General features: G+C 44.7%; 1 protein-coding gene across 10 annotated transcripts in view; it reads left to right on the top strand.

Moving 5' to 3' along the window:
- Positions 1–6,103, top strand: part of GPATCH2L (G-patch domain containing 2 like) — a 62,354-nt gene extending 56,251 nt beyond the window's left edge. For 4 of the 10 annotated variants that reach the window (XM_038743682.1, XM_038743600.1, XM_038743691.1 and 1 more), the window contains one exon: positions 3,532–6,103. In XM_038743682.1, coding sequence (XP_038599610.1) covers positions 3,532–3,664 — 133 coding nt within the window. In that variant the 3' untranslated portion in view covers positions 3,665–6,103. Of the gene's footprint in view, positions 1–964; positions 1,473–3,531 lie in introns of those variants that run through there. The other 6 variants (XM_038743640.1, XM_038743657.1, XM_038743673.1 and 3 more) reach the window with 4 other exon arrangements.
- The last annotated feature ends 10,748 nt before the right edge of the window (positions 6,104–16,851 follow it).

Here is a 16,851-nt window from a genome sequence, read left to right as displayed (position 1 = left end):
GTGATCACCAGTGTAGTTTAGGTGATAAAACAGAATGTTTCCACAGTAACTCACATAAAAGGTCTTCAGTTTCATTTTTGAGCCAGTGGAATGGTTTCAGCATTCACTGCATGATAGGATGAGTCCTGTCTAGTTTTTATCTGGCAAGAAAGTTCCTGACGCCAGTGATGTCACCAGCCCAGGTGATTTTTTTTTTTTTTATTTTGGCGGTCAGCCTTGGAAGCAGTGACTAATTACAGGGTTGAGATTAGTAGCCATTAATAGCCTAAGAATAATCCAACTAGGGATGGGCTGTCCTGATAGAGAGACTAAATTTTATTCCAAGCCTTTAACAGAGCTGTCAGTGTTTTGGGGGGTTTTGTTTATTTTGGGGGTGGGGGGGTGATTGTGAATTGAGTGTGTACTGAGTCTTTCAGATGTCTTCAGAGCCAGGTTCATCTAGATTGATTAGAGCAGCAGTTGTACATAGACAGATGGGAAAAAAGTCTCTTTTTGTTTTGTCCCATCTACACCTTCCATATCAGGGCCCAGAATGCACCCAAACACTGAGTTCTGAAACCTTGGGTTGGATTTACTGTTGATAATGAGCAATCGTAAGCAACTCCAGTTCCTCAAAACCTTCTCCAGACCACAACTAAGACACGTCATACCCGGTAACAAGTACAATCACAGGGAGCATTTCCCAATTCATCCCCTCCACCTTCTTTGTGGAACGAGCTCGTCCATTCCATTTCTAGACTTATTTTTCTCAGACAGCGAAGAATGGTTGGGATGGTTAAAACTCAGTTCCGTATCCCACGCGAGGAAGAAGGAAATGTAGGTAGAGAGAAATTAGCTCCCGGCTTGTGCTCTCACCATTCCCTCTGTCCAGTCCTACTTCTCTTGGCTAACTTGTTGACCAGGTCCTGCTTCACTGAGCTCTTTTTTTTCTTCTTCTTCTTATTGCAACCCGTGTGCCCCGTAGAGGTGAAGGACACAGCCCAAGCCTGCGCCATCAGTCAGCAGAACAAATGGGCTCGCTCTGCCTAACATCGGGCCATCTCGGATTCCACCTCTTTTATAGAAATGAGTGATGAAGAGAGGTGCGTTACGCATTGCCTCCGTATTAATACACATCAGGGGCCAGCTCCCGGCACTAAATCACGCTACCGCATACATCTGTTATCGGACTCTTCACCGGCGTGATGAACAAGACTGCAGATCGAGGCTTCCTCGTGTCATTCTTTATAGGATTTTCCTAAAAGAATAAATAGCTCAAATCTCTGCCAACACTCTCCCCTGTCACTGTGATGAATTCAGCTTCTTTCTTAAACATGCAGCAACAAATCTTGCCCAGTTTTTCTTCTCCCCTCCCCTGCGTGCAAAGAGTTTGGAGTTGAAATCAAACGGATTAAAAGATGTTAATAGAGGCTAGGGAGCAAAGAGCCAGGGCGAGTCATATTCATCCCTCACTTTCTTCCCAACTTGAAATTTGGGCAGCTTTTTCTTCCTCTCTTCCCCTTCATCTCAAGGTCTGTGGGTCCGCCACGTGAATGGGGTGACCGGGCCCAGCTCTACCTAGATTTGTCTAGGAATCATCGAAGAAAGGTGCTTCCAAGCCTGTGCATGGCAGAGCAGTGACCGTTTGGTTACAAGAGTGTAGACGTGAGCTGACTGGGCTAGCTGCTAATGAGTGAACTTCCATGGAATGGAGAAAAATAGGTCACTTTCTCAGAACTTTGGCTATTAAATAGCTTAAAAACCCATAAAGGAATTCAGGCAAAAACAGGGCTTTGTTTCTTTTGTGTCTGCATCTTACGGAAACATCTTACCATCAGCTTTAAAGCACACAGTCCGCTCCCCCTTTCAGCTTCACTTGGCAAACGTTCTACTACAACCCAGTCCACACACTTCACTCTTCTAATGCCAACTTACTCTACCTTCCTCTTGTGTCTATCACCACTGACCCCTTACCCACATTTCTGTCCCTCGCCTGGAACGCCCGGCCCCTTGCCCCCTCTCAATCCCATATATGACAGATCACTGCTCTCCTCATTTTCAAAGCCTTATTAAATTCACATCTCTTTCAACAGGCCTTCTCCGAATAAACCCTCTTTTCCCCACTCCCTCTCCCTTCTGCATCGCCTGTGCCTTTGGATCCGTCCCCTTTAAGCACTTGATATTCATCCCACCCTCAGCCTCACAGCGCTTAAGGTACATACCCATAATTTATTTATGTTTAGTAACGTTGGTATCCCTCTCTAGACTGTAAGCTCCTTATAGCCAGAGAACATGCCTACCAACTCTCTTGTACTGTACTCTCCCAAGTGCTTAGTATGGTGCCCTGCACATTGTAAGTGCTCAATAAATACCATTGATGGATTTTCAGGGGATTATCGTCTTCCGAAATGTGTGGAACCATCCTTCTTCGTCATTAATTTGAGGAGGACCGACAAGCTAAGTTTCTCTGTTTCAATGGCTGCATGTGGTTTCAAACATGAACAAATTACTTCAAAGAGAGGAGTGACACGGCATTTATGATGAGTTATGAAGAGGGCTGTTCTGATGAGCCAGAGCCGTGGCTGGTTGCCCCACGTGATCTCTTCTGGGCTTGAGAGCCCCTGGGGCCCCGATTCCCCTGTTAACCTGACAAAAACCAAAGTTTAGCCATTAGGTCCAGATGCTGAACTACTATTAGCATATCAACAAAGTAAACTACGTCTCTACTTGCTACTTGGGTCTGTTCCTGTTTGGCCAACCCTGGTTTGGAGATGAGATTAGTTCTTGTGTTTGCTCTGTGCATCCACCTGCCATCTGGATAGTAGTAATAATAATAATTGTGATATTTATTAAGCGCTTCCTAGGTGTCAAGCACTGTTCTAAATCCTGGGGAATTTACAAGGCAATCAGGTCTCACAAGAGTTTCACAGGAGGGAGAACAGGTATTGAATCTTCTTGACCGTGAGCTCGTTGTGGGCAAGGAACGGGTCTACCGACTCTGTTACATTGTACTTTCCAAAAGCGCTCAGTATAGTGCTCTGCACACAGTAAACACTCATATCTGTGATTGATGGAATCCCCATTTTGCAGATGAGGGAAATGTGGCACAGAGAAGTTACGTGACCTGCCCAAGGTCACACAGCAGACAAGCGGCAGAGCTGGGATGAGAACCCAGGTCTTCTGATTCCCAAGCCTGTGCTCTTTCCAGGAGGCCATGCTGTTCCTAGTAGTTGGGTCCTCGCATCTCTTGGCCTCTTCTTTGAGTATTTCTAGCTTTGATAGATACCCTCAGCTGACTGGAATCATTGGGTCAGTCAAATACGTTGTCGCTTAAATTGTACGGGATCATTATGATAGATGATCATTCGTCACTCAAAAGGCAGGCCCGCCCCTCTAACGTCACTGAGACCTTCCAAAATCAGAAGTGTGAACAGAATGTCTAATTTTGCTCATCCTTATTTTAATTGGAGTGTGTCTCTTCCATTCCGTTTTCCTCTGTCTCCCCTTCTGTCCTCCTTCCCCTTCCCCTGGTTTCTTCCCTTTCTCTTCCAGCAGCTTTACCTGTTCCCACGGATGCAGCAGACCCGTCCCCGGCGCCGGCTCAGAGAGCTCTAAACTCCGAATGGATGGTCAGAAACCATACAGGAGAGAAAGCCACTGGTTCAACCCCAAGATCCTTTTTTAAAATGCCACAGGAGAAAAGCCCAGGATACAGCTAGAGGCATTTCTGCCCCCGGAAAGTCAGCTGGATTGTTCGGTTTTTTGGTTTTTGGTTTTCTAAATGGACTTCGGGCGGTCGGACCCCCAATACTTCAGGTGGCAATACCCATCCGTACACACTCACCTTCGTCAAGAGTGACTTAGTCTCACTCTTGAAAACATCATACGTGTGACTCTGTGCAAAAGCAATTGTACTGTTGGGGCACATCTTTTTTTTAAAAAAAAAAATGTCCCCGCTCTGCTGTATTTACAACGCGGTCGTTCCTGTCCCGACAGCTCCATTCAGCTTCAGGCCCACAGCCGATGCTTTTCTGCTACTGATTGTCTTTGTTGTTGTGAAAACTGGTGATTCCTTGTGTGTAGACTGCTTGACTGCTAGGTCCTCCAGCGCCACAGAGGAAGAGAGACTCCGCAGCCAGCCGGGCCAAGGACAGAATTCAAGCCCTGCCAGGAGCCACGTTCTGAGGGCGGTAGGAGGCAGGAAACGCGCGCCCGGCTTTTCAGATTTGGAATTTGGTCTCTCTTCAGACCCGAGTGCCAACGGGACTTACACCACCTGACTTCCAAAGAGTAAGGATCAGCCAGGACCTCCTTAGTCCTTCCTCCCGTGCTGGGAGGGGCCGAGTTTTCGGGACCGGCTGTATTCTGCCTTCATGTCACACAGAGCCTCCTCCTGCATGAGCAGGCACGTTAGAGCAAGGAGAAAAAGTTGGGCCCGCAGCACCGCTCAGGTATTCATTGAGGTTTCTCCGGAGCGAGCCTGCTGGACAAAGGGGAATCTCCCCTACTGCCGGGGAGCTATAGCGTGTATGCGGCTGGGCCTCCGGGCCGGTAACCTGAGGTAACCAGCTGTGGTGTCGGCCTCTTGGAGTTGGCTTCCAAACAAAATTCCCAATGTCCTCTCCTCATAGTTTCTGTCTGATTGGGGGCCGGGCCACATCCGCTTTCAGTCCCGCTTACAGCCTTCCAGCAGCCGGGGGAAATCCACTGATTCCAAATCCGGCCCTTAAAGCACTTCCAGAGTCCCAGCAGCGGGGACTTCTTTTGAATTTCTTTGGCGCTTTACACAGCGTAAGAGAGAATCTAAGCCCTCTGGCTCCCAACTTCATCCCCCTCTTTCAGGCCCCCCTTGGGAGAGCCTTCCTCCAGCTTCTCTCGTTTCTACATTGAAAGAGGGGCCGAGAAGGAGCCGACGTCCCACTCTCCGAGCTCCAAATTGCTTTCCGCTCGGCCGCGAGTAATGGAGAGCGCCCTAACTGTTTTCCCTCCTCAGATGTACTTGGCTTGGCAGTACTGTCTACTTTGGAGAGGCTCAGGGCTCGCTTTTCTAATTCATGCCTCAGAGAGGTTTATGTAATAATGGCAAATACGGTCTTTTTTTAAATCATCCCTCCCCGCAGTGAATGTCAAAGAGCCACTTGCTTCCTAGGGGCTCCGAATGCTTTATGAGCATTAGCTCCCTGGGTGAAAGAGGCCCAGAAAGGGCCATTTTAACCAATTGCCACAATAACCAATGGGAAAGCAGTCATAGGGAGGCGAACTGACTAGCCCGAGGTCAATAAAAGCCAGAGCTAGAAGGCAAGGGTCCTAAACCCAGGCCAGAATTCTGTTCACGACACCAAACTATGAAGTGCTCCCGTCTTGGCAGTATTTGCAGAAAGAACCTCCTTACTCCTTTGGCTACCTGATAACTCTTTACACCACAGCATATATATATATGGGGAGGAGTGTGTAAGGATCCCTGCCCCCTTCCCCTTTTCTGGGCCCCAAATTAGCCTCTTTTTGGATCGTCTACATCTCGATTACATGCACCGACTCTCAGCTAAATTTATGGAAAGCCCCTTCGATGTCACATGTCCACCCTGGGTTGTGGGGTGCTCTGGTGTGATGGGTTCGCTATTTCTAAGAGGGGACTCAAGAAACCCGAATTAAGCATACCTCATAAAGAGACCGAAAACAACCTGGGCTTGCCCGGGAGAGCGGCACTCCATTAAGCACAGAGGTGCTTTTTAACAGACGGTTGCGACAGCGCTCCTCCAGTGGGGTGCTGTATCAGTATGCTTCAGAAATGATGGGTTATTTCTCATTGTGATGCTTGGATTTCCATTTTCTTCGGTTAAGAGTAACTCTGTGTTTGAGTTTTCTAAGTCTACTTTTTATTAAAATATCACAACATTTAAAAGCTAATCCCGAGGTGTTTCAAATCTATTTTGGGGTGGACTCCTAAAACGAAAGAAATAAAGTTGTAGATAATCATCGCAGAAAACTTGAAACAGACTTCAGCCAGATGCCTTCCGTGGGACTGAACTACTGACAGACTCATTGGGGCAATAACTAAGTCTGAATCTTAAAAAAATCCATTGAGCTCTATTCGTTTATCCTTAAGGCTGGATCTGCCCATGTAAATCCCAAGGTTTTTGTGTTTCTGGAATACGTTCACGAAAACAACTAGGACTTTTAGACTGTGAGCCCACTGTCGGGTAGGGACTGTCTCTATATGTTGCCAATTTGTACTTCCCAAGCGCTTAGTACAGTGCTCTGCACATAGTAAGCGCTCAATAAATATGATTGATGATGATGACTTAGTCACCGTCAGATCCATTGTCCATCCAGCCCAGTATTTCCTGTTCTTGACAGAGTTTGGTAAGGGTGCTTGAAGAAGTCATAAAACTGGCTGGTATCCTTGCATTCCACCCTCGGGTTTAAGGATGTACCATCTAATATCCCTAATTTTCTCTTTAGTAACCCATTTTGGACTGTTTACCCAAACCCCTCTTCAACTTATTAATATGTACTGCCTGCACAACATTCTGTGGTAATGAACTTTATATGCTTATCACCCACGATGTGAAGAAGTCCATGAAAGGGACTTTTGTGCCAAAAAAAAATGTAAGGAGATGTGGGAGATTTTTTTTTTTCCTCATGCATTACGTGAAGGCACATTTGATTTTGTGTCTTGGGGAAAGCAGATCAACCATCCGCTTCCTCACTGCTTCTTGGAACCAAGAACCGTGGTGTGTATAAGAAAGGAAGGAATAGTTAACATGACAAGGGCAGAAATGAGAAAGAAACCCCAGACCAGCGCATCTAAAAACACTCTTGTGCCTTGGAATTTGTTGAATATCTAATGCCACTGTAGCCCAGGCAAAGCAAATGGCATTTGCTGGGACATCAAGATGGAATGATCCTAAATATAGAGTAACCATTTGTTTTAAAGACAACACCGCACAGCATTGAGATGGTATCCGAGGGTGTAAATGTCACGATGGGAATCTCGTGAACACTTTGTCCAGGCAAATACAGTGGTGCACCCCTTCAGGCTGCACAGTTCTTCGGCCCAAAAGGTTTAAGAGGGGAAAGGTTTGCCCTAGCCCCAGCACGAGACGACCGGTCTGGAAGAATGGGTCACAACAGAGCAGAATATCTCCGAGGTGCCAACAGCAGCAGATGCCACCCATTTCATAAGCTATCAAAATTTGGAGCGCAAGCCTCAGAGCGGCTTAGTCAAGGTCAGGGGACTCTCTCTTCCTCTCTCTTGCAAAAGCAAGAAATGAAAACCACTACAGGGCCGTGCTTTCTACCCTGCCTGGTACCGCATACCTGCTTCTTGAGGAGCAGTGTGGCTCAGTGGAACGAGCCCGGGCTTGGGAGTCGGAGGACGTGGGTTCTAATCCCAGCTCCGCCAGTTGTCTGCTGTGTGACCTTGGACAAGCCACTCAACTTCTCTGTGCCTCAGTTCCCTCACCTGTAAAGTGGGAATGAAGACTGGGAGCTCCACGTGGGACAAGCCGTTTACTTTATATCTACCCCAGCTCTTAGAACAGTGCTTGGCACATAGTGAGCGCTTAACAAATACCACAATGATTATTATTACTACTATGTGCTAGGCACATAGTAAGCGCTTAACAAGTACTGTAATTATTATTATTATTACAATGTGCCAAGTACATAGTAGTAATAATAATCATTGTGGTATTTGTTAAGTAAGTGCTTAAAAAATACCACCGTTATTATTTTCTAATCTTCCTTTTAGCTGAGCAAACTAGGAAAATAGCTGGAAAGAGTTTTAGTGTTTCCAGTTAATATAATGCTGTGCTCAAAATGACCTGATCTCATGGCCTTCAGGCTGTTTAGTTCTGTGACTCATAATAATGATGGCAGTTGTTAAGCGCTTCCTATGTGCCAAGCACTGTTCTAAGTGCTGATGAAACGGTGATGGTGCTCTTCATTAGTGACAAGGCGTTAGAAAAAAATACGTGGAATAACAGATGAAAACTAAACGACCAAAACGAGCAGGAAAAGAACTAAAAAGCAGATCAGCAAATTTGTAAGCAATAAATTGATTTGTGCCAAACAAACCAAAAACAATTCCCTGGATGATGAGTAATAGACATCTGGCAAAATTAACACATTTTGGGAACACGGGGTTAGTGACAGTCACGAAGAACGTAAGAGATGTTCCCCAAGGGAAAGAAAATTATCCTCAGAGTGGAGGAGAGAACCCAGCTCCTTGAAATCTGCTGGTGAGGTATGAAATAAATGATACTCTCTTAGTTCACTGGCTCATGTGGGTTCTCGGTATTTTCATGGACTTTTGTCCTGATGTGGCTCATGTTAATATAAAATTCCTCACCATGATTCTATTTGAAATTATTCTAATTATTTATTATTTAATTATTTAATTATTCTAATTATTATTGGCATTATTTCTAATTGAAAATTTAAAAATTCACTGGCAAGTACTCCTTGGAAAGACATGGAATGTGGAAGAAGTGGTGCCCAGCCAGGGATAAATGATCAATCAGTCAATCAGTGGTATTTATTGAGTGCTTACTACGTGCGGAGCACTGTACTAAGTGTGTGGGAAAGTACAACACAACAGAATTGGCAGACACGTTCCCTGCCCATAACAAGCTTACAGTCGAGAGGGAAATTAGAAGAAATGTCATTACTGCCCAATGAGTGAAACATCTCACTCTCTCACTCCTTTAGACTGTGAGCCCACTGTTGGGTAGGGACCGTCTCTATACGTTGCCAACTTGTACTTCCCAAGCGCTTGGTACAGTGCTCTGCACACAGTAAGCGCTCAATAAATACGATTGATTTATTGAACCTGGATTGGTTTAATCAATGGTGGCCATGAAAAAAACTCCTTTTGTCTATGTTGAGGAGCACAGTCTGGTGAAAACAGAATGGGCCTGGGAATCAGAGGACTTTCGGTTTCCATCCTGGCTCCACCCCAAACCCGCTGTGTGGCCTGGGGCAAATCACTTAACTTCTGTGTCTCATTTTCTTTATCTGCAAAATAGGTATTTAATGCCTGTTCTCTCTCCTACCGAGAAGGTGAGCCCCAAGTGGAACCTGATTACCTTGTCTCTCCCCCAGCACTTAACAGTGCTTGGCACACAGTAAGCACTTAACAGATACCTTAGTTATTACTAATGATCACTGATAACAGAACAAAAAGCAGTTTCAGTTCTTAAGAGAGTGTTTAGCATAGGGTGGGCCCACACCCAGTTTCTTCCAAGAGGAAGAATAGGCTGCTTCATTTGTTGTGTACATATTCCTAGGCAATGTTTTCTTAAGTGATTCAGTAAAATAATAATAATAATAATGATGGTATTTGTTAAGCACTTACTATGTGCAAAGCACTGTTCTAATTGCTGGGGAAGATACAAGGTTATCAGGTTGTCCCACATGGGGCTCACAGTCTTAGTCCCCATTTTACAGATGAGGGAACTGAGGCCCAGAGAAGTTAAGTGACTTGCCCAAAGTCACACAGCTGACAAGTGGCAGAGCTGGGATTCGAACCCATGACCTCTGACTCCAAAGCCCATGATCTTTCCACTAAGCCACAAAATAACAATAATAGTAATGGTACTTGTAAAGCGCTTACTATATGCCAAGTACTGTTCTAAGCACTGGGGATGATACAAGTTAATCAGTTTGGACCCAATCCCTGTCCCACATGGGGCTCACATTCTTATCCCCATTTTACAGATGCGGGAACTGAGGCACAGAGAAGTTAAATTCCTTCATTCAGTCGTATTTATTGAGCGCTTACTGTGTGCAGAGCACTGTACTAAGCGCTTGGGAACTACAAGTTGGCAACATACAGAGACGGTCCCTCCCCAACAGTGGGCTCACAGTCTAGAAGGGATGACTTGCCCCAGGTCGCACAGCCGACATGTGGCAGAGTCGGGATTAGAACCCAGGTCCTTCTTACTCCCAGGCCTATGCTCTGTCCACTGAGCCATAGGGTGCATCTTATTTGGTATTTTAAAATTGACCTAGAGTTTCCATAGCATGAGCCTAGGAGTGACTCAGTTCCCCACCATCCACAAAGGTATTTTCTGTGGGCTATCTAGAATCATGTAAGCATTATTTCATATTACTATATAGGGCACTGCTATACTAATAAATTGAAGCCTCCAGCTTACAACATCTACCACCTATTTTTATCAATGTAGCTTCAGCTAGAGACCTGGAAAAAGCCCAAACCTGTGAATTCCAGTTCTCTCCCTTCCACACTTACTACTGCCTGGGTTGATCCTCTGGCCTTTCTTCATTCCATTATGACTTAAAAATCCAGGGAGTTCATCCAGGTGGTTAGCGGGTGCAGAGGAAGAACAGAGAGCAATCATCCATGAGGTCTAACCTGGATGGTGAGTAATAGACCCCTGGCAAAATTAACAACATTTTGTGAACACAGGATTAGTGACTGTCATGAAGAATGCAAGAGATGTTTCCTAAGGGAAAGAACATTATCATCCATGGGGGTCCTCAACACTTGAGCATCTTGATCCTTTAGAATTCATTTGAGTTTGCATTTTGAAGATGTAAATAATGAGAACTATTGTTGGTATTTGGTCATCTAAAAGTGTTGTGCCCCTTCTAACCCCCTGTTCCGGTGGAATGTTTGTTCCAATGGTAGAAGTGAAGAATAAAGGGGAAAATTTCCATATAAAATAAAGACCTTGATGTGAAATACATAGATGGAGCTTTCTTCTGAATTCTAACCTGTGCCCCTTCTAACCCCCTGTTCTAGTAGAACCTCTGTTCCAATGGTAGAAGTGAAGAAAAAAGGGGAACATTTCTATATAAAATAAAGAACTTGATGTGAAATACATAGATGGAGCTCTCTTCTGAATTCTAACCTGAAGGAACAGGACGGGGGATTTTGAGAGGCTGGGTGATCACCTCAAAGCTGAAGGAGTTCCTCCAGCAGAACCAGTGCCACTTCCACATGGTATTCAAACTGGGCAATTTTACATCCATTTGATACTAAATGCTTTATCCTCCAAAAAATTAGTAGCGTGATCTGACAAAGTTAATCCTGGCTCTTCACGTCAGTCGATTCTAATAAATGCCTAGGAACCCACTTTGGGTATGGGGATGGTTACTGGGGATAGAAAGAGGGAAAGCCCCCAAAGACTGACGTAGCTCTGATTCCAGTGAGGATCTCCAAGCTATTTCAAAAAGGTGTTGGATAAACTGCCACACTATGTTGTTTCCCTGGCAGAGTGTGGCCCAAATAAAACAACCAAATGTGAACTGCTATTTGAAGCCAGAACTTGGGCAGACATACCAGTGATGCCAAGAGAGAAGGTGTATATAGTAGAACCTTTATATATATATATATATATATATATATATATATATATATATATACTTGCTATTTGAAGTGATAACTTGCTCATTTTAACAATATTAATAGTATTTAAGTGCATACTCCGTGCTAAGCATTATCCTAAAGGCTGGAATAGATAAATTTAGCCTAATCAGAATCCCTAACTCAAAAGGGGCTAATAATCTAAGTAAGAGGAAGAACGGGCATTTGATCTCCAGTAATTGGATTTGGAACCCTTTATTCACCCCTCTCTCAGCCCCACAGCACATACGCATAATTCATTTATTTATATTCATTCAATCGTATTTATTGAACGCTTACTGTGTGCAGAGCACTGTACTAAGCGCTTGGAAATAACGTCTGCTCTCTTTCCAGGCTGTAAGCTTGTGGACAGGGACGGGTCTACCAATTCTGTTACACTGTATTTTCCTAAATGCTTACTACAGTGTCTGCACACAGTAAACACTCTCCAAATACGATTGATCGAGGAAACTGAGGCATAGGGAAGTTAAATGACTTGCCCTTAGTCACTGAGCTGATAAGTCACAGAACCAGGATCAGAACCCAGCCTCCAACTCCCAGGTCCTGGGTTTTTTTTTCACTAGGATTGATTGATTGATTGATAATTGATATCATCATCATCATCATCATCAATCGTATTTATTGAGCGCTTACTATGTGCAGAGCACTGTACTAAGCGCTTGGGAAGTACAAATTGGCAACATATAGAGACAGTCCCTACCCAACATTGGGCTCACAGTCTAAAAGGGGGAGATATCTTCCAGGATTTCGCCTTGAGCCTTAGTCCAGAAGAATTCCTTATCTCATCTTGTCCTTATCAACTTTGCTCACTTGATCACTTTTCCAACCTCCAAGATTTCCAAGTTCTATTTGCGGAAGCCACCTGACCGTCTACTTACATCAAGGTTTATGGATCCCACAAGCTGAATTTAGGTGTCTTTTCCTTTGGGTGAGGAGCATTTAAGATCAACATGAATTGGGTTCTCTTAAATCCAGCAGACCCATAGCCCGGGGCTAACCCTGGCTTCGGATAGGTATGTAAATACCTGAAACAATGAAATGCGTTTGCTTTCTATAGCACCACCTGAATGGGGAAATAGCCATACTGTCTCCTTTAAGGGATCATCCACTGCCCCAGCTGCAGGGTGATTCCTGAGTGGGCGGTGCCATGGCAACCACTCAGGTGTGCCCAAGCAATCACGCCTGATTGTATTGGGTGTGAGAGGGCTCTTACTAAGTGAGTTTGCAAGTGCTTTTGCATGCCAAGGAAGAGGAAAAGTCATGAAAAGCCTTTTTTTTATGGCTCCTATAGGCAGGAGAAGGTACCTGGCATAAAACAGCTCCTTGGGTGATGTGGGGGCAGAGGAAATTGGGGAGAGGCTGGCAGACCTGCAGCAGATTAGCAATCCACGTGCACGTGAATCTGCAATCAAAACGATTCGGGCCACGTGGAGTGAGAGCTGGGAACTGGTCTGTTTCTGAGCAGCTTCTGGGCAGAGAGGGGGTGTGGAGGCTTGTCCTTTGAACTGGACTTCAGAGAAGGCCCGGAGGAGAAAGTCGAGCAGACAAAAATCAAAAACCAAACTGGACTTGCTCGCCTTCACCCTGCCAGTGCACAGAGGAGAGATCTTTGAAGCTGTAACTGACCTGGTCCACTGAACTTTCTCAAGGTGAGTCCTTGTCGGGAAATTGTGGGGAGATTTGCTTTTACGTATTGGGGAGGGGAACAAAACTATGGCAGAACTGTTAGTTTTAGACTGTGAGCCCACTGTTGGGTAGGGACTGTCTCTATATGTTGTCAACTTGTACTTCCCAAGCGATTAGTACAGTGCTCTGCACACAGTAAGCGCTCAATGGATTGATTAGTAGTTTAGCTATTTAGGGTGATTGCCCATGTACTCACCTGGCTTTAGAAATGAATGTTCAATGCGAGTTCCTGTGAAATTATGGGAAATCGTGAGGGAATACCATATAAGCTTCAATTCTGCCATAGGACGCGTTTTTACAATGTGTTTTTGGATAGAATTAGGCATTGTTCTTCGGGCAGTGTATTTATCTTTGGGTAGAGCAGGATGTGTTAAAAGAAACAGTTTTGTGAATGGGTGCGGGATCGCTGCCTAATTTTAAGTTTTCCTTAGTTGGTACAGTGGATAGAACACAAGCCTGGGAATCAGGAGATCATGGATCTCTCCCCCTCGTCCCCCTCTCCATCCCCCCCATCTTACCTCCTTCCCTTCCCCACAGCACCTGTATATATGTATATATGTTTGTACATATTTATTACTCTATTTATTTATTTTACTTGTACGTATCTATTCTATTTATTTTATTTTGTTAGTACGTTTGGTTTTGTTCTCTGTCTCCCCCTTTTAGACTGTGAGCCCACTGTTGGGTAGGGACTGTCTCTATATGTTGCCAATTTGTACTTCCAAAGCGCTTAGTACAGTGCTCTGCACACAGTAAGCGCTCAATAAATACGATTGATGATGATGATGATGATGGATTTTAATCCCGGCTCTGCCACTTGTCTGCTGTGTGACCTTGGGCAAGTCACTCCCCCCCCTCCCCATCCCCCCGCCTTACCTCCTTCCCCTCCCCACAGCATCCGTATATATGTATATATGTTTGTACATATTTATTACTCTATTTTGCTTGTACATACTTATTCTGTTTATTTTATTTTGTTAATATGTTTTGTTGTGTCTCACCCTTCTAGACTGTGAGCCCGCTGTTGGGTAGGGACTGTCTGTACAAGTACCAACTTGTACTTCCCAAGCGCTTAGTACAGTGCTCTGCACACAGTAAGCGCTCAATAAATACGATTGAATGAATGAATGAATGAACTTCTCTGTGCCTCAGCTACCTCACCTGTAAAAGGGCGATTGAGATTGTGAGCCCCACATGGGACAGGGACTGTGTCCAACCCAATTTGCTTGTATCTACCCCAGTGCTTATAACAGTGCATGGCATGTAGTAAGTGCTTAACAAATGCCATAAAAGGAGTAATAATTATTATTATAAATATACTGCAGGAACCCAACTCCTAAGCGATAGACAATCTGGATGTACTATAATTCTTTGTGCATTAAGCGTGTTACATTTTGGGTCGCTTGTGCTATATATGTCTAGGATTTCAAACCATTTTTTTCGAAGATGGACTCACCCATGCCCCTTCCCTGGAAAATAGTAGTTTCCTTCATTTTCCATCCAGAAAGGGAATCGATAAGGAATGAAGAGATCCTCTGTGATCATAGTAAATCAAAAGCAGAGCTGGAAAAGGCCCCAGGTGATGAATCCTTGCCTTTTATTCATTCATTCATTCAATCGTATTTATTGAGCGCTTACTTTGTGCAGAGCACTGCACTAAGCGCTTGGGAAGTACAAATCGACAACATATAGAGACGGTCCCTACCGTCTTTTACTTAGGAAGGGGTTTTTAGGAGACTAGGGATAGCCATGGTGGTGAAACAAATAAAATGATTTTGTATGTGTGGCTGTAAGATTACATCATTGTAAGACTATGAATGTTATGTGTTTTCTCAGGACATCTATAGCCCTAGAAGATGTTTGCATCAGGATATGGAGTAGCATATGTAGTTATAATAATTGTAAATAGAGCATTTATTAAGTACTATACTAAGCACTTGGCTAGATGCATGATAATCAAATAAGAAACAATTCCTGTTCTGTACAGAGCTTAGGGTGAGAGGAGGAATGGTATTTTCAGGTGAAGAAACTGAGGCTGAGAGGTTAAGGGCAGTGGTGGGAGCCAGGCAAAGAACCCAGGTCTCTATTGCACACCAATACTCTTCTGTTTAGTGATAATAATAATATAATAAATTAATATTATGATATTAAGTGCTTACTATGTGCTAAACACTATTCTGAGCCCTGGGGCAGATAGAAGCTAATCAGGTTGGACATAGTCCCTGTCCCTGTCCCTCATGAGGCTCAGTCTTAATCCTCATTTTGCAGATGAGGTAACTGAGTCACAGAGAAGTTGTGACTTGCCCAAGGTCACACAGCAGACAAGTGGCAGAGCTGGTATTGGAGTAGTAGGAAGTTGTCCTGAATGCTCGAGGAAGTCACCGATGGCAGAATTTCACCTATGCGTGCCTGTGCGAAGGAAATGGCCAGTGTCTCTCTGAGCTTTTGTGTCATTTTTAATGCTCTACGCTCTTTTCAATTTTGCCTCCTTGTGACATATTTGGTGGGAGAAGAGGGAGACTCGTCACTACCTGAGTTTTGGTGATGGAGGTGGAGAAAATAGGGGTCCCACCTGTTCTTCTATCCCAATAACTGCGGCACTAGCATGTAAATACGATTGATTATTAGCTCACAGGTCAGTAGGCCTGGCCAGCCAAGAGACAGAACCTGAGCCAGCATTTGGAAGTTTTCCTAACTACCTGGGTTCTGAGTCCCCTTTATTTTCAAATGAATCAGGTGAATTGGGGTGGAGTTTGAGCCATGGCAGATCAGTCCTGTTTTTTGACAGTACTAATCGTCCCAGAACAATCTGCCATCACTCTGGTCAGAGGAGTCCCGTTCTGGCAGGGATAAGTGACTTCGATGAGTCCAGTTTAGACCCAGTTGACTGGCACCCAGTCAGTCTTTCCCATGTCCCATGTCCCTGCCTCAGTTTCCTTACCCCTTCTTCAGAACTTGACCTTTGATTGTGGATTGTCAGTGATCCCTAGTATCTAGGTCACCCACATAGGTTGATAGGTTCCTTAGGCCATCCTTTGGACAGATGCATTTGTAGTAAGTTAGAGCAGTGTTTCTTTTGGAATCGAGGACTTTCCCTCTGGTGTAATAGGTCTGAGGAGAATACTTGGGCCTCAGCCTGTCCAATTGCTCTGAATTCTAATAAGAATTATCGTGTTACTTGTTTAAGCCCATACTATGTAATAAGCACTATCCTAAGCACTGAAGTAGATACAAAATAATCAGGTTGGACACTAAGTAGGGGGGGAAAAAGGTATTTAATCCTCAGTTTACACTGATGCAACTGAGACATCAAGAAGTTAAGCAACTTGTCCAAGGTCATACAGCAATTGGCAGAGCCGGAATTAGAACCCAGGTCCGTCTGACTTCCACACCGCGCCGCTTCATGTGACTGAATGCCAAGCAAGTGTCCTACTCACGTGGCTCACTCACCTTGCCCTTCCCGGAGCATGTGGGGTGAGATTCCAGGACCTGTTGGTTCAGCTGTGGAGAAGAGAAGGGATTATCTCTTGATGAAATGGAAAACCAAGGCAAATTGATTTTCTTCTTGGGGGTCCGATAGCACACCCTGTCATTTCCCTCCAGTCCCTCCCCTGCTGCGACAGAGAAGCATTAGCGGGGAATAATCAATGGAGCTCTGCCCTGAAAGTAAAAGACTTGTCATGTTTCTCCATTTAGTGGAATGGATGGGGCCTGGGCGTCCTAAGGCCAGAATCCCTCCGTCTGCTGTGGTGCCGCTGATTCAGAACTGTCCCTCTTGCTTTCTACCTCAAGGG

This window comes from Tachyglossus aculeatus, chromosome 1 (assembly GCF_015852505.1).
Source record: "Tachyglossus aculeatus isolate mTacAcu1 chromosome 1, mTacAcu1.pri, whole genome shotgun sequence".
In the NCBI taxonomy this organism is placed as follows: domain Eukaryota; kingdom Metazoa; phylum Chordata; class Mammalia; order Monotremata; family Tachyglossidae; genus Tachyglossus; species Tachyglossus aculeatus.
The sequence above is the reverse complement of the archived record's forward strand: the minus strand, read 5'-3'. Positions and strand labels throughout refer to the sequence as shown.